The sequence below is a fragment of the Colletes latitarsis genome, chromosome 6 (genome assembly GCF_051014445.1).
Source record: "Colletes latitarsis isolate SP2378_abdomen chromosome 6, iyColLati1, whole genome shotgun sequence".
In the NCBI taxonomy this organism is placed as follows: Eukaryota; Metazoa; Arthropoda; class Insecta; order Hymenoptera; family Colletidae; genus Colletes; species Colletes latitarsis.
This window is the reverse complement of record NC_135139.1, coordinates 10,169,315-10,187,654: the sequence shown is the minus strand read 5'-3', so window position 1 is coordinate 10,187,654 and position 18,340 is coordinate 10,169,315. Positions and strand designations below refer to the sequence as shown.

General features: G+C 30.7%; 4 protein-coding genes across 7 annotated transcripts; 2 read left to right on the top strand and 2 right to left on the bottom strand.

Annotated features, from left to right (window-relative positions):
• Positions 1–119: 119 nt before the first annotated feature.
• Positions 120–2,460, top strand: Mrn (general transcription factor IIH subunit 4 marionette). Of its 2 annotated transcripts, XM_076766780.1 has the most exons (6): positions 120–1,013; positions 1,200–1,405; positions 1,487–1,660; positions 1,739–1,825; positions 1,911–2,126; positions 2,230–2,460. In XM_076766780.1, exons 1-6 carry the CDS (start codon positions 375–377, stop codon positions 2,309–2,311), a joined length of 1,404 nt encoding a protein of 467 aa, XP_076622895.1. In that variant the 5' UTR covers positions 120–374; the 3' UTR covers positions 2,312–2,460. The 2 variants fall into 2 exon arrangements, with proteins under 2 accessions (XP_076622895.1, XP_076622897.1); XM_076766782.1 differs by lacking the exon at positions 2,230–2,460 and having other exon boundaries at positions 1,921–2,084.
• A 164-nt stretch (positions 2,461–2,624) lies between these two features.
• Cycc (cyclin C) lies at positions 2,625–4,488 on the bottom strand. Its single transcript, XM_076766783.1, has 5 exons — positions 4,082–4,488; positions 3,904–4,010; positions 3,511–3,717; positions 3,184–3,435; positions 2,625–3,106 (listed from the first exon to the last, which is right to left on the bottom strand). Exons 1-5 carry the CDS (start codon positions 4,111–4,113, stop codon positions 2,904–2,906), a joined length of 801 nt encoding a protein of 266 aa, XP_076622898.1. The 5' UTR covers positions 4,114–4,488; the 3' UTR covers positions 2,625–2,903.
• A 1,705-nt stretch (positions 4,489–6,193) lies between these two features.
• Spred (Sprouty-related protein with EVH-1 domain) lies at positions 6,194–17,090 on the top strand. 3 transcript variants are annotated; one of them, XM_076767492.1, is made up of 6 exons: positions 6,194–6,636; positions 7,409–7,736; positions 9,026–9,194; positions 9,473–9,498; positions 9,563–10,116; positions 10,333–17,090. In XM_076767492.1, exons 1-6 carry the CDS (start codon positions 6,617–6,619, stop codon positions 10,487–10,489), a joined length of 1,254 nt encoding a protein of 417 aa, XP_076623607.1. In that variant the 5' UTR covers positions 6,194–6,616; the 3' UTR covers positions 10,490–17,090. The 3 variants fall into 3 exon arrangements, with proteins under 3 accessions (XP_076623607.1, XP_076623606.1, XP_076623608.1); XM_076767491.1 differs by having other exon boundaries at positions 9,437–9,498; XM_076767493.1 differs by lacking the exon at positions 6,194–6,636 and adding an exon at positions 6,995–7,329 and having other exon boundaries at positions 9,437–9,498.
• Fdx1 (Adrenodoxin-like protein 1, mitochondrial Ferredoxin 1) lies at positions 17,014–18,257 on the bottom strand. The gene is made up of 4 exons (XM_076767506.1): positions 17,882–18,257; positions 17,703–17,754; positions 17,340–17,587; positions 17,014–17,261 (listed from the first exon to the last, which is right to left on the bottom strand). The coding sequence occupies exons 1-4, from the start codon at positions 17,988–17,990 to the stop codon at positions 17,158–17,160; spliced, it is 513 nt and encodes a 170-aa protein (XP_076623621.1). The 5' UTR covers positions 17,991–18,257; the 3' UTR covers positions 17,014–17,157.
• Positions 18,258–18,340: the final 83 nt, after the last annotated feature.

Below are 18,340 nucleotides of genomic sequence, written 5' to 3'. Positions count from 1 at the left end.
GTTTTTGTATTTAGTAGCTAACACACAAAAATGAACCTGTGTATATCTTCTATATGTTTTATGAACTATGGTGATGCTCTTACTATATATTGGGTATTAAATAATTGAGTTGAGTAGTATAGTGGCAAGTGCCGCGAATGCGTTGAACGATCGAGGAATGAAAGTTTAAGAATTACCTTTGTAAATATCGTGTACAGTGTAATATTTACTTAACATGTAATATTACACACAGAATTCGTTCAGATAATTTATATTATTATTTGTAAGAAAAAGTTAAATACAAATAAAAGGTATTTCATTGATTATAATAATTTAAATACAACTACGAAAATTGCTCGATGTTATACATGATCTATTATTAAATATACAAAATTATGTCAAATACGATAACTGGAAAGAATTTGTTACGACCCACCGGATTGCAATGCAAAAATCTTCAAGAGTATTTGAAATCACGACCAGCCGATGTATTGAACAAATTGTATCATAACCCGCCAATTTGTTTAGCTGTGTTTCGTGAATTGCCTGTTATAGCAAAACATTATGTTATGCGATTGTTGTTTGTTGAACAACCAGTGCCTCAAGCAGTTATTGCTTCTTGGTGTTCTAAGCTTCATTTTGAAGAGCATCAAAAGGTAGTTTCGATATTAAACGAATTAAATGTATGGAAAGAAGCATCTATACCAGGAGGATTACCTGGTTGGATTTTAAATACTACATTTAAAAAGAACTTGAAAATTGTTCTACTGGGAGGTGGAAAACCATGGACAATGTCAAATCAAATGGAAACTGATAATAAACCTAGAGACGTTACATTTCTAGATTCGTATGCATTAGAAAGATGGGAATGTGTTTTACATTATATGGTCGGTTCGCAGCAGCAAGAAGGTATATCAGCTGATGCTGTTAGAATTCTTTTACATGCTGGTTTAATGAAACGAGACGAAGCTGATGGAAGTCCAGTTATTACACAAGCTGGTTTTCAATTTTTGCTATTAGAAACTGCATCGCAGGTATTTAAATATAAATAACTAATGGTTCTTTGTATTATTTTTCTCCTAGTTGTAACATAGTAATTGTATAAAATAAAATAATTCTCCATTTGGAGGTTTCAAAAGCAGCCAACTCCATGCTGCAACCTTTGTTTCCAGAAGCATGCATTTTTATTTGACTTTCGTTATTTAAAAAATTTATTGCAGGTGTGGTATTTTATTTTACAATACTTGGATACAATAGAAGCAAGAGGACTCGATTTAGTCGAGTGCCTTACTTTTCTCTTTCAACTAAATTTTTCAACACTCGGTAAAGATTATAGTACAGAAGGAATGTCCGAAGGTTTATTAACATTTTTACAACATTTACGAGAATTTGGACTTGTTTATCAACGAAAACGTAAAGCTGGGCGGTAAAGTAGTATATGATTTCAATAGAATATATCGAGTAATCTGATACCAACAAAACCAATATATTTTATATTTACCTTTAGATTTTATCCTACACGATTAGCATTAAATATTGCTACTGGACAAAACAAGCCACTATCTAGAGACCCAGAGAAAGAGGGTTATATTGTTGTTGAAACAAATTACAGAGTATATGCTTATACTAATTCAAATTTGCAAGTTGCCTTACTCGGTTTATTTTGTGAAATGTTATACAGGTATGATGTAAAAATGTTTAAATATTTCACATCATTTCATAATTGTATTACAATATTTGCAAGAATGTTTGTTTCTAGGTTTCCAAATTTAGTTGTATCAATATTAACAAGAGATTCCGTACGTCAAGCTTTAAAGAGTGGAATTACTGCTGTGCAAATTGTAGGGTATGTCACATAAAGTAATTTTTATTTGTGTACTGTTCCATGGTATAAAAGAAAATAGTTAATTTGCATTTTGCTATATCAACAGTTATTTGCAGCAACATGCTCACAGTAAAATGATAGAGGTAGGTCCTCCAGTTTTACCGCCTACTATAGTAGATCAAATTAAATTATGGGAGAATGAGAGAAACAGATTTATATTTAGCGAAGGAGTTTTATATAGTCAGTTTCTTTCCCAAACTGATTTTGAAGTGCTTAGAGATCATGCTCTTTCTACTGGAGTATTAATTTGGCAAAGTGAAAGGTACGTTTCTCAAATTGAATATTTTTATTTTACTTTTTCCAAAACATAATAAATTTAAAAATGTATATAAATGTGTACATTATTTAATATTTCATTTATTTAGAAAACGAACTATGGTTGTTACAAAAGCGGGCCATGATGATGTAAAAAAGTTTTGGAAACGATATTCTAAAGGCTCCGGTTAGTGGAACGCGAATACCTAAGAAAAATATTGAAATATGATCACTAACAAATACTTTCTAGTACAATTTCGTCTTTAATATTACATTGTATTTTTTCAATTTTAAGATATGTAATATAAGTGATTATGAAATATAATGTTATAGATCAACAAGGCGTTATAGTTCAACTTAATGTTGCCGTCGCTAATAAATATACTTTTGTCGAAAGTAAAGTGAATTGTTAAGAAAATAAGTGTGTTGTAATGTATTTGGAAAGGAAAATAATTTTTTATTTTAATTATATAACTATAAATTTTTCCAACTTATACATGATAAATAAATTATGTTTTTATATTTATTTTCAGATTAATGAAATCAATTTAGAAAATTTTATCCTAAATACATAAAATATACAATGTATTTAAAATTTTTTTACAATAGATTGCTTAATTAAAAATGATGTGAAAAACAAAATTATATTATTACTATAAAATTGCTTAATTATAAATTGTATCAATTTATCACTAGTATAAACATATTCAGTAAAATAAAAATGTCTTTGTTATAGGATATTTTAATATCAATCCCAAATATTGGAGGATAATAGAGCTTGATGTCAGCGCTGTGGTGCTGCTTTTGGTTTTGGCATTTTAGACAATAAACTTTGAATTTCTTTTTTCTCATCATATGTTTTCCATAGTTCATATAAATTAATGATATAACGTGCAATTTCTTGAATTTTTTCCATATCAGCGTTTAGTTCAGCAAACCAAGATTTCAGATCTTTTTGTAGTACAACACAAGCTATTTGTAAACATCCTATAAATATATCCATTAATATAACATATGATCTTTGTACACAAGAAAGTTTAAATTATTTATTTATATTGTCATACCAATAGCTATTTGATATGGTGGATATAATAGACAAACATCTGTTCGTAAACTATCATTAATTATACGCCATGCAAGTGATAATAATTGATCATCTGGGCCAACATCTTGAATAAGAGTCAACAATGGACGATATGGTTGATATACTATTAAACAACAATCTAAATGTTCCAAAAGATAAAATTCACATTCCAAAATATGATTTGTACGATAAGGAAATTCTTGCGAATAGGCATAATTGAATTTATTTTTTACTGTAAAAATAATATCACATAAATTAGTGTATTTATTTCTTCTTAATTCACTAAATAGAATAATTAATTACATACCTACAGTTTGGCAAGTTGTGATTAACCTGGTATTAGAAATAACTCCAAATTCTTCTACTTTGGAAGCCAAAAAAACTGATGTAGGTGCTAATAACAAGGGATCTATACATTTCAAACTATTGCGGGCATAAAATCTTTTAAAATAAACAGTTGCTGTAGCTATAACTTGTTGCCTTAGTTTTAATTGTTCACCTAACACTTGTATCACTAAAAAAAATATCAAAGACTTTCGCATTGTTTGCTTGAACGCGCATATAAACATTACATATAGTTACATTTTAGTCGTGATTAAGAAAGTCATAAATTGAATTTCATAATAATAATGTTAAGTATATTGATAACATATATTAATTATATTATTCGATTAATTGATAGATGGGACGTTTAACTTACGATTTGAGAAAAATATGAACAGTTTTTGATATTCTTCTTCCGTCAAAAGCGAAAGATCATGTTGTCGTTCCCGTACTAAATCTTGTTTATCTAAAAGCCATTGTTGACTAAAAATATAAAGTATTTGATTGTTGTATGTAATGAAGTCGTGAAGTTGAATTTTATGAATGTGTCTTACTGATGTGAACTTTGCCAAAAATTGCCAGCCATATTATTGTCAAATTAATTGTTTCAACAATAAATAATTTCAGACCGCTTTTTAATTATTTCCAGATTTTGGTATATTCTGTTTTATATTCATCCATTAAAATTGTATTTATTTTAGTTATTACATGCTCATATTTAATATAATTTTTTGCAGACATCAGTGTATAACCAGTCACTGTTTATACACTGATGATTATTATTTACATATATGTTTTCTTTAAAAATCTTTTGCCGAGTTTCGTCGATTTGAGGATAACTGCTTATGGGTTACAAGTAATTTTCTTCCTCGGTTATGGCTTCAAATTTCCCTATGTATACAGCTATTTGATTTGCTAAGAACAAACTTTTAATAAGTCTAGAATTATAGTGGAAATTTTGTAATAATAACTGGAGATACTTATGGTAAGATGTATACTTATGGGAACATAATGAAACCTGGTAGAAATATAAATTTTTATATATTAAATATAATATATGTCATATAGTGTATATGAAATATTTGTAGCTTATACAAGCGGGTATGCAAAGAGGTATTTTTGGAAGTATAAACCATAAAATATGTTCTTTTTGTCACTAATCATAGAAACGCACATGGCTACACAGGTTCGTAACATTTGCACCTTTCGATATATCCTGATTCTTAATCTGCTGTTGTCCAAAAATTATGCAGAACACTTTGACTTTAACGCTCAAGTGTGATACCATCTTCAACCCCTGATGTATTTACATCTCACTATACCTATTTTCCATTGAATATATTCAAACAATTTCACTAGCATATTTTCGTATTAAAATATATGAAATACAATACACATGATATGCAAAACGTGTATGTAGATAGGAAATGACCTAGTCGAAGAAAAATATGGATCAATGTTTCTTTCTATGCGTGGGAGGATAAGAATGAAGCAATATATTAATGTTCATGGTCAACACTTATCGATTACGAATCATACTTGGCAAATTTTATAAAAACAGTGTTTAAAATTGTTATTAAAATTTCACCATCTTTCAATTGTAATGTAAACAATATTTTATGATATATTTATCTAAATTGTTTATAAGTTTCACCTTTGAAAACTAATTAATTGAATATAATTTTAAAGGATCAATTATCCAATAAACAAACATAAGATATAAATAAATATTGTTGTTTCACGTTTTTCTTCTTTTCATTGTTTTAAGAGTTATTATCGTTTGAATTATTTTATTATTTTATTAGGCGTACGAGCATTTAAAATTATTCGTTCGTTCTTTTAATTTTTACTTACGAAAACTGTAACGATTTAAATAATTATAATATGTAGCACGATTTTATTTGTAGCCTTACGTATATATAACAGAATATTTACCGTTTTAAAACGAACCAGTATAGTTTATTTTTAATAAAAATTTGCGCTATTATCGATCCATAATTACAACTTAATATCGGCCGAATAAATGTACCGTAAAATGTATGCTCCACGTTCAGGGACATGTTTAAATAAGGATACACGAGCCGATAGAAATAATAAAGTCAATACTGCTTCTATAAAATACTGAATAAATAACCAAACATCCACTAAGTACGTTAGCAAATTGTATATCCATGTTAATTAATCACACGCATCTGAAATAATAAAATAAATATAATCTAATAAATATGAAATTCTTAGTATTCACATAAAAATTTATAACTACATAAATATATAAAACAGAGAGTAAGGAGAGTTGTAAAAATACATTTGAAATAGACAACTATGTTTTATAATAAATTAGTGTATAAGACACGTTTTTCTAAATAGCGTACTTCGATAACGAATTAGAAACCGAGTATTCAATACTTATAAGAAAATCATATAATTAGATTATATACTAATTTGTATAAAAAATGATTTTCTTTCTAAATAAAATATATAATATTATTTTAAACAATGATTCGATTAAATAATTTTGCAGGATTACGAGTAGCTGCTATGTGCATTGTCCGCCATAGAGACGTAGCGCGCTTAATTATTAACAAGGCTGTATGGGTAGCATCGATGAATGAATCCTGTTGCGCAGCCCGGTAGCTTTCATTGTAAAAGAGTCGATAGCTACCGTATAGTCAGTCAGGCTCGTGGCATGAACGTCGGTGCGCGAGTTTCGCTCGCTATTTTTTCCGTGATTTTAGCCGAAAATCGTGATCAAAGAGATTACGCGGTACGATTATATACGGATAGAATGATCGGTGTGTCAATTTACGAAAGTTTCGTAGATAATATGCAGAAAAAAAGATGTTTTCGAAACGAAAGCGACGGTCGGTAAAGCTAAAGGGAGCAGGCGTGGACTGTGGGTTCGAGTCGGGCGTGGGGATGAACTCTACGGGGAATGCGAGAGGGAGGAGGACTGGGGCGCTTCCTGTGGTTGGCACTAGCCTAAAAAAGCTCCATAAACAGAATCGCGGCCGAATGTCTTTTCAATGCAACGAAAATGGTGAAGTGTGGGAAAAGGTGGGCATTGAGTAAAGGCTTCGACAGTTCGAACCATGACAGAGGCGTCAGAGGAGTAAGTAATATTGTAATGCCTGTAATACTTTCCGGCGATTGTTCCGTCCCGAAACCTGAAATGTCCGTGCCTATGGCTTAACTCCTTCGCTCTCTTCGATATCACGTTTGTAATGCTGTACCTGACAGTTCTGTCCGATCTCGTCCCTACCTCTTCTCCTGTCAACATTTTCTACATGTATCAGTCAACACGTTTCACGTCTCTCGAATTTTCCTCAACCCCCGAAATAATTCTCTCCCTCTACGAGATGTGTCACGCTCTTTGGGCGTCTGTAAAAATTTACACATGTAACGTATGATTTCGGTTGGAGTGTTGGTGTGTTATCCTGTGTTCGTGTAAGGGTGACCGTTCATTCATTAAATCGATGTCAGCGCGTAACATCTGCTATCTCGTTGTGTATAACAGGGATTCTTTGGCTTCACGTACATATCGGTCTTGCGCGTTTTTAGACAATTATTGATACAATTTTTACGCTACGTCGATTTTAAAGTTTCTTGCTAAGCGTGAAATCGTTCATAAAATTTTATTTCTCATATATATGTTTCATTTCATTCATATATATAAGTATGCAATGTTTGTTTGATATTAAAATATTTTATTGATTTTTCTCGCAATAAAAAATGTTTGATGAGTTTCCGCATCAAATAACAATATGCATCATCTTCTTAAATAGTTTCTTAAATAGTTTAATAAGTATGTTGCTACTAAAAATATAATATTGGATTGACATTTGTCAATTTATAATATTAATTCTTTGACATTTCACTTTCAGTGGTAACTATCTGGTGAGGGTACGTGCCCAGGTAATGACAAGGGACGATAGTTCCGGTGGTTGGGTTCCTTTAAGTGGTGGTGGTTTAGCAAATGTTTCGGTTAGACGAAGAGCTACTTCTTCGGGTGGGCATCAGTCTAATAATACCAATGGATCTGGTATTTCTACTTCGACTGTCATACCCTCTATTACCAACTCTACGCACTCTGTATCAACTACAGCTGTTGCTACTTCCCAAAGTCATGGATCTTCGAGCAGTTCCCCGCCTGGTGCAACTAAGAAGAGGCACGAGTATCTTATTTATGGAAAACGGATCACAGATCAATCAGTAATATACATAATTATTGTTAAAGTTTATATAAGAGCATTTCACTGGGTTTATGTTGTAGACAACACGAGACAATGCCATTTTTGAGACTGTCCTTCATGCTTTTGTGGGTTGTATGTATTTCCTAAACATTCAGGGTTGGCTAAAAAATATCAGTCTCTTCCCCATGAAGACAGTCTAACTGTATTGCTCTCAATGGCAATTGATGCATCATAAACCCACACATAGTAAAAATGGATTTTTTATGTGGTATCTTGCAGAGTATTGTCTGCAAATTACACTCATCGCATTTGAAGACATTACATCATTAAGAAACTACTCTGGAAATCATCTAAGACTGTCTTGGAGGGAAAATTCAGTCTCAGACAATTAAACTTTTATTTAAAAAGGAAAATCATTGTAGCCTTTGTATAGCTTGAATTGTTAGAATTATTACAGTTTTTGAATGGCACAAATTATTCTTTACACTTATTTTTTTTTATGTTTATTGATTTTAATTGAACTTATTCAATTAAGTTTAGTATAAAGTTCAAAATATTTGCTTTAAAAGAACAGTGCTAAAAATCCATTCACAAGTGCTCAAAATATTTATTATTAATGTTAATGTGGATAATTATTCAGTGTAGGAGGTGTCTTATCAATTTCGATATTGTCAAATGTGTTATAGAACTTGACATTCTGAACAAATCTTTTTTATACATATAACCTTCGCTCGATTTTAATTTCCGAGATATTTGCAAAATTCTGTTTGTATCGCTACGTTAAATTTGACTTATACGTACGCAGTCGCGGCAGGGTGTGCGAGAGTGCTGGCGGCCGCTTATCTACTGTTTTTATAAACACATCAGCGGTTCACAATCGATTTAGTTTTCGAGATATTTGTAAAATTCTGTGTTACACTTGCTCTGGGCTGCAAGCGGTCCTCCGCTTGGCGACGACAAAAAATGTAACCCAACTTTAAACTAATTCGTAAAAACTAATACTGTTTGGTAGTATTAGCTTTTATGAGATGATTTAGAGTTTGGCTAGTTTTCTTCTCGTTAACCTAACCTAACTTAACCTAACTCTATTGTTTTGTATAGTATAGTATCGACAGAATTTTCCAAATATCTCGGAAACTAAAACCGAACGAAGATTATATGTATAAGAAAAACTTGTTCAGAATATCGAGTTTTATAATGCGTTTGAAAGTCATCGAATTTGGTGAGGTGCTTCCCATTCTGAATAATTATTTTAATGTTGCTTCTTATAGTTTAGTCAGTCGTTTCGATAGTGTTATTTTCTTACAGGTTGTTCTTAGCTGTACAATTAAAAAAGATTTTGAATACAATAAGGTAATGCCAACTTTTCATCACTGGAGGACAGGAGAGAAAAGGTTTGGACTGACATTTCAAACAGCTGCAGATGCAAGAGCTTTTGATAAAGGTGTTCGTACAGCTGTTGAAGAATTATTAGAAGGTAGATCATTATTTTAGTCATATCATCTTTCATTTCCTTAAATTAAGCAATAATAGCATAAAATAATTATTTTTTATTAACTTCTCTTTACGTTCCAATAATTTACTTATCATTTTGCTGCTACTTTTTATGGAATGTGCAAATGGTAAGAATGCTAGACTTTTTTAAATATGTATTTCGTCATAGAATCATGAACCTCTTGTTGCGTGTAATTATCTGATAAAATTTTTTTTATGATGTAGGGTTGGCAAATTCAACATTATGCGGTAATACATTAGATGCTGGTGATGAGGATGTTTTCATGGTATGTATTAAATAAAGGTAAAAAGAATATAAATAACACAAATAAAATTAAATTCATTTTATAGACTTTGAACTTACCTGTGGAACCACCAGAACCACGTCCATCATCTGATACACCTCACGGCATAGTTCGAGTGCCCAATTATCATTCCCAGAGTTCAGATATTCCTGATTCGCACAAATCTATTCATTACATTGGTGGTGGATCATCTATAAAAGTACCGCCATCGCAACATCCTTTGGCATCGACTGCAGATGTTGGATCAGATAACTATCCTTATGTGCAGCTCACATCGCTTAATCATGAATATTTATATCCCATTATTGATGATCATAAAGGAGATCGATTAGATAGACATAATACCGGCAGTTCATTGAAGAAGCCGGATATTATAGTATCTCAACCTGCTAAAAATACTATGAAACGTAATGTTCGATTACAATGTAAACATTGCCAAGAGCTGTATACAGAACAGAACAATCCTAGAGGATCTTGTGAATACGCTCCTGATCCTATTAAACGTGGAATCGCAAAAATTTCGTGTCTCTCGTGTGCTCAGGGCATGTTGTACCACTGTATGAGTGATGCTGACGGTGATTTTTCCCAGAATCCTTGCAGGTGAGTAAAATATACAAACTGATTTTTTAATTAATTTTATTTAATTCGTTGAAGCTATTTCCTCAGCTTTATAGTAAAGAGAGTTCAAAATACAGGTTCTTGATATTTATAATGTATTCAACATTTGATTGATAATTAAATCGTTACTGTTTATTTTTGGGAATGTTACTAGTAGATAATTAAGAATACATTATAAATGAACATTAAATTGTGCAGTTGTAGCACAGAAGAAGGATGTGGACGCAGGTGGTTTGGTTTGGCATTATTTTCACTGATCGTTCCTTGCTTGTGGATTTATCCTCCACTCAGAGCTGTACATTGGTGTGGCACGTCCTGCGGAATGTGTGGAGGACGTCACCATCCGATGGAATAACTGGAGGAACCCTTTGATATCTCTGCTTCATACTTGGTTGAATCAGCTAACTTTTCTTCGTCACGTGGTGCTGTAGCCAATGTATACGAATGTCATGATTTGAGTATGGGTCGTTGTCAGAGGTATCAAAGGGGCAGACGGCTTCCAGTACATGCACTTATCCATCAACGTCATCTCTGAAATAATTTGTTAAAAAAACAGCAAAAGACCGAAAAAAATACGAGCACAAATTAATGCATTTAGTCCTAATACCATGTATATTCCATACATTTTGTATATTTTATTAGCAAAATGCATTATTTAGTCACATGTGTACATTAAACAATTTGAGAATGAACTTCATTTAGTATACTCTGAATGATTGGTCCATAATAACAGTATCTGGACTGACCAACTATTTGTGATACATGGTGCACACTGTGAGAATTCATTGAAGAAATAAAACATGTAAAATTGTTTATTTCTAGTTTCGAAGTTAGTTTCTGCTTTGTGTGAAGATTTTTACAACAGAAAAACAACTATTTGCTACACGATTATAGAAATTTTTATTTTATCATATGTAAATTAAAGATATTATTTATTCATTTTTCTTGTATTTTTTTTTTATTTTTTTTTTTTTTTGTAAAATTTAAAGTGATGAAATTTTGTCACTATAAAATGTATTATTTGGATTCTCTTTCATTTTTTTGATGAAAGTTTTTATATCTTTATATTCTAACCCAGTGTCGACAATATTTGTACTATACTCTTTTATATAATTTTTTTTAGAAAAAATTGAGTTAATTTGTTTCAATTACAAATTATATACAAAATGTATGTTTATCTTTTATCCTTAGGTATTTGACAGGCAAAGATGAAGGATTTAATCGTTTCAGTAATTAGTAAAACTGGTTGAAAAAGCTAGTTGCACATTCACAAATAAGTATCAAAATTGATGTTAAAAATTGTATCATGTTATTCAAAGAAATCATATACAGTCATTCAGGAATGACGGTGAATGTTTGTATGTAGTGAATAATTTTTTGTTGTTATCTATTGCAACTTTGTTTTTAAGGTACCTTTGTATTGTGCTCTTTCTATTTTTAAAATATCATTAATATTTATATAGTCATTTGTCCGTTAAATGGAATTTCTTATGCTACTATGTTGGCATAATGTTAAATGCTAAATAATATCAGTATTTACTAGCATGGTACTTTCAGTACGATCAATCTTATTGTTACTTCATGCACAATGAAGATAAGTTTAAGAATCTTTAATAATACACATATATTATTAGTTTGAGGCTTACCGTAGATTGAAATATATTTTCAGTATTAAACTGAATGGTAAAATGAGTTTTACATTATTGTAAAAATGTACCTATATTGAAGAAAAATTTATGCATATTTGATTTTTTGCTTTTTATAGAATGCAGTGGATTGTTTACAAATCGAAATTTCTATTCTATAATGTATTATAGTCCTGTAACATATATATTTCTATTGTTAAGAGAATTCTAATTTACATCTATGTGTATTCTTAATTATTTTTCTAAGTTTATTAATAATTAATAGATCATTTTATTCTACGTATTCTACAATAATTGAATGATCTGCACACCATTTGAATGTTTAGAAAATTAAGATGCTTTTGAAAGAAGGATGCAGTTGATTTTTAGCAATAATTCTGCTTATTATCGATCTTATTGTACATTCTTTATTATCAGCCAGAATTTAACTTTCTCTTTCCCTCATCTTTTTCAAACCGAAAAGGTAATTGATGCAAGTCACTTGAATATTAGTTTAGGAGAAGGAAAGAGGGACAACATACTATTTAGCATTATGGACCAAATTTTTAATATCCTTACTTAGACCAATACCAAGAGAAACAATACAAATCGACATATCAGTTTTGATATCGCTCGAAACCGGATCAGATATTGGCTTGATTCGATGTCTATGCGCTAAGTATGGTCTGCATGTTTGGTTCTATGTCACTGAGTGACAACACTTTCTGTCACCACCTCGTCAACCCGGATAACTGGTGTCGGTTCCAGTCTGTGTTTTGTTGCTCTTTGCAAGTCTTTGGCAGCTTGAGCAGCTACTGACGTTTCCACTGTCATCGCTGCCCCTATTGGTCCCCCGTTAAAAACTCTCCTAACACACTTAGAGCAGGTTGATCATCCTGTACTCTACAGCCTTCTGTAAAAAACTGCTAATAGTAAGGAGATCAGGAAGGACGATGTCGCTGCGGACCACACAACGTGCACTTCACGGATCTGTCGATAATCCACGCCGTCCTTATTTTTAACATCTTTGTACATGTACTTGTGCTGTGTTCTAACTATTCCAGTGGAGAATCTGTGTAATGGCGTCAAACTAACGAAATTAAACCCAAACATTTTTTTCCTAGTAGCTGGATCATCTGTTACCATCTGTGAATCTGTAGTCATGTCAATCACATGGGCATCTGAAGATTTTACTTTCCCGTTCTTTGTGTCAATTGTGCCGCCCGCTAGTGTCCAACATCACTAGAGCGAGTCTGTGATGTAACTCTGAGTAGTGATATCAAATTCTGCCAGCAGTCCGGGTCTCCACGTACCATACCAGCTCAACCGCTAGTGATATTGCCATACCGCCGACATCCCCAACGGCAATGTAGGAACACAACTCCAATAGAGCAGAGTGAGTGTCTCTAATCATATTGTCGATATTAGTATTAGTAAACCATTGCTGCCACAGCTCGGTAAAAGAAGCCGCAGCGTACCCGTCTTGCCTGATGAACACGGAGATTTGTGCTCCTTCAATGTTTACTAACGAGGATGTATTTTGATAGGTGCAGTCTAACAGTACCAATAGTATTTTCTTAGGTCCCGGAATGTTCACACTATTTATGACCGGCATGAAGGTGTAGCTATTAATTCTGGTCGTTTCCCAATTTTAGTCTCGCCAGGTTATTCTGCTATGCTATCCTATGCACCCTGCCCACAAATTGCTATCCATAAAGCTAACTAAGTAGGATATGATCGATGAGTTTGCCAGAAAGATGTTTCTCACCGGCACCTTGGTCCAATTGCTATCTATGCCGGAATAGTTGAAGATTTGGATATCCGTTTCAATGTTCTTATTGCCCCCTATAGATATGGCGATATCTAAAGGGACAATGGTCAGCTTACACTGTGGGAATTTTCTCTGATTCTCTGAAATATGCACTTTTTTGTTGTTAACCGTCACATCTTCAGTCTCGGTGGGTCCGATAAATTGTTATTTGGATAGGTCGCTGGTATAAAGTTTTCCGTTTAACGACAAAAACAAGTACAAGGCATGTACCAATGCCGCAACTTCAAGGTCCAATTCTTTTATGTTGGTTATTTATTTAGCTAATGTTATTAAACTTGTGTTTTAGCTCGGTCATCTTTTTTATCCCGCTTCTGTGTCGAGTACTGAATCGTTTGGTTTCAGTATTTTGTGATAAGGCCACAAATTGTCCTCCTCTTTCTTTATATTATTTAAAGAAATTAAAAAGTCCAATGTTCTTCCAGGACGAAATTGTATAATCGCATTCAGTACAAATCACGTTTGAACATGTTTTACAAACGTGTACAAGCACAAAGTATATAAATACCTATTTGTCCATTTATTTCCTATTCATTTATGGAGTCCATACTATCTTCACCCTGTTCGTTGTCGTTGTTCTACTTATCAAAAATCTTAATCTGCTTACTGTCGCTTTTCGCATCGCTCAAAATGTTTCGTTTTTTACCTATGAATCTGTTTAAGCTCTTCTACAACACTTTCGTCTGCTTACTTAACTCCACTATTACTTTTCTATCGTCTATTTTACGTTTATCTATGCTAAATTCTTAATTATTATTCTCTACTAAGAAAAAAAATTACGAAAGAATGTGAAAGTTTCTCATTTTCTTACTCTAAATGTAATGATTTTTGACAACGCGAAAGGAGTACTATATTAGTTATTTCGAGAACGAGGAGAGTAAAATATAATTATGTTTCTTCTCTTTATTGTCAGTTTTATAAGCCACAATATATGACTTTTTAGAGTTTCATGCACTTGATGGATCTGAATTGTATATTTAAATTTTAATTGAAAGGAAGTTATATCTGAATTTATTAAGATGCTATGACCAAGTAAGTGTATCATAAGAATATAGCTGTTTTGTTTGCTCAGTATACATGACTACTAATAATAATTCAGAAGATCTAATTACAATTTTCAATCAAATCTTTTAAGATGACACTGTAGATGACCCAATGATCATGTTATAAATGTAGTAGACAGCTTTTACATTATTTTTAAAATACAATTTATAATCAATAGATGGTACAACCTGATGCAGCTTTAAAATAGCAATATAAATTAATTACTAAATGACTTGATTCACTGAACATTCAATCTTCCTGCAGACATTTAGTTATTAAAAAAAAAAGAGTATGAAATATTTTAGAAACATATATAAACATTGTGGAAGACAACAAATCTATATTATTGTTCAATAAATTTTGTTATGTCCTATGTTTCTAGTCCAATGATAGGGATGTATTTTTAGTTCATTTTTAAATTGAAACAATTTTTTTACGCTAAATTTCATTTTTCTCGAAATTTTATACATTGTATGTACAGATTTTATAAATTTGTACAAGAGATGTAATTTCTTTAAAAAGCACATTTAGAATATTTCACGTATAATGTACAATATATTTAATTCTCTTTTTATTTAATTTAGAATAATGCTTTTTGATTCTTTATTCTAATTACCGTTTCGTAATGTTATGTGACATAGCTAAATGTTTCAAAACTGTGTTAGCATAGTCGGTTTTATGTTTATCTTTGCGAGTTAGTTACTTTATGAATATAGTTAATAATATTTCTAATACTTATCCCCTAAGCTCAATAACTTTTTTTATCTACTTATAAATAACTATCATGAAATAATGTTAAGAGAATTTTATCTTTTAGAATTTAAATATATAATTATATTTGTTAGTTTTAATTTGCAGAACAATTATAAATAATATTCTATAAAATTTGCACACAGAATAGAGATGCAATGGCTTCTTTAGATAAATATTAATATATCCAATGCCATATTCTTTTTTTACAGATTATATATTCAACAGGTAGTAAAGTATTTATGTATACACAAATAGATCACACTATTTTCTGTATTGGGAGAATAGTGAAGATAATGTTATTTTTACAGCTATATTTATTTTTTATGTAGATAAATATTTTTAGCTGTAGTTGATTAAATAGAAGTTCAGTTTTCATAAGTGGTTCTTATCATATTGTAAAGAATGCAATATGTTTTATTATATTAAAATACGAATGCCAGTATATTCAATGGAAATATGAAGTACATTGAGTAATAAAATTGCCTTCAACAAAACAATATTAATCAGAATTTCGTTTTAATAATAATTATATTTGCACTTTCATTGAATGAGCTTAGGGGGATATTGTGCAAAAATGATACAATTGGGCTCTCTATATATGTAATGTACAATTTAATATACGTTCATTATAAACCTGATTCCAATCAGGAAATATTTTTACAAAAAATTATATAAGAATTTGTAAAACTTAAAATTCACGGAATTAAACAAATTTTATTTAAAAAATTTGTCAACTATGTAAATAATAACTTGTTTACTGCCATAGAAATTAATAGTTTAATTTCGATATTAAATAAATCATCTATCTTTGTCGATTCAAAATATTCCACTGATAGTTTTAATGTATACAATTTCTTTTTGTATATCACGATCTTTTCTTAGTTACAAATAAGTACAAAGTTATTTTTTCAATAAGTCCGTTGTGATGACTCATACCAAATGAGAAATACACATGTAATCATCTTCACAAGTGTAGTTTTGTATGACATAGTGTGCCCAAATGGATGTACTTCTATTTAAATTCTTTTAATTACGAAGTATGAGTGTAGGGTGTGATTGATCTGAGATGTTATAACGTGTCTATAATTATAGTGATGAATAATGAACAGGAAAAATAAACGTAGTTTGTATGATACTAATTATGACAATTTTGGTGATAATAATTATCGACACAGAGACAGATGTATATGCATAAACAAATGTGTAAATTTGTGTACGTGTATACGAACTGATGGACGTGAAAACGTATGCACGTTTAACAAATATGTACACATAAAGCTATTGTGAAAATAGTCAAACTGAGAAAATTCATAAAAGTGCCTGCCAGAAATGGAAAATGTGTACCACATTATTGGCAGCACTCAAAGATGAACAATTAACAAAAAAGTTATAGGGTATTTTCACTGATAATGTAAATGCTGCAAGGTTAATCAATATGATTTTAATTCAGAGATTCATTATATCATAAATGTTTAAATCTTGTATCATTGTAATTAAAGATATGTATCATAATCTAAATGTATAAGAAATAAATATATTGTACCATGACAAAATGTCATATAAACCAAGTTTGTTGCTCTAAAAGTTTATGAAATACATTAAAGTACTTTCTGAAAATGTAATGTTTTCTTATATTACTGTTTATTAAAAACATTAATGTAACATTCGATTTATGTTATATATGATAAAATACATGTATTTTGCTAACTGTATAAACAAACTATGTACATATGTTAATTACTTATATAACTTATTTACAAAACAGATAATGTATTAATGTGGAGCTGGTGTGTGACCATCTACATAAAAATTTCTTGTTGCTTGTGGCAGTTCTAATTCTATACCATCTAAATCTTTAGTTAGTATAATTTGACAACCTTAAAACAGAAATTATATATTAATATTTCATAAGATTCATATAGAATATAAAGTATGTTGAATTTGTTTTTAGATACCTAATCTTGAATTCTCTTTTAAAAAAGGTGCTAAATCTAATAAGTCCTCCTCTTTTTCTTCAGCTATTGGAAGTTTGTCTACATAATCATGATGTACATATACATGACAAGTGGTACAAGCAAGGGAAGCTTCACAAGCACCTTCCATTTCAATCCCATATCTGTGAGCCAAATATAATACATTATCTCCCACTTTTCCTCTGATGGGTATTTTTTTTCCTGTCTTGTCAATAAACGTTACATTTACGCTAGAAAGTATAAATAACAAATTTTATTTGAGTTCAATTTTATGTTAAGTATAATAAGTTTTCATACATCATAACTTCGATAAAATGATGCATAAAATATAAAAATTTTACCTACATATCAGCTTCTGATTTTGGATCCTGCATTTCATATTCCCCATGCAAAAAATCTGAAAAATGTTTGTCAACGATAAAAATAATGATTTCAATGCAATTAAATTTCACGTTCAAATTATTTGTTTACATTTTTCTTAGCGACATCTATACATGTATTTCATAAAAGTACAATATAATTACACTTTGATGTATGGATTTCGAAATTTGATGTCACCGTTAAATGATTCACCGGTAAAAGTGCTCTTTTTATCGCGTGTTTCCACAACCAACGTCTTAAAATAAATGTCATTCTTATTATCACCTCGACTCCAGTTTTTGCTTCAATATTATAACAACAACGCGCAAGCTGTACGACGAATCTAATTTTATTCCACTGAACGTAGAAAACAAAGATCAGATAGTCGATGTAAGAAAGTGATTATGTACTGTATTAATGTTTTATGAAGGTCATTATTATTTAGTACGAGGTAATTTAATTGATTCGCATTAACAAATCGATCGAAGCAAATCAGTTGGTACGATGAGTTATCAAATTTTGATTGACTAATTTAACAGAGAAAATTAAAATTTTGAAAAATACTTATATTCATAGGGGAAGATATATTGAAACAGTTGGTAGTACTTCTTATATCTTTTTAG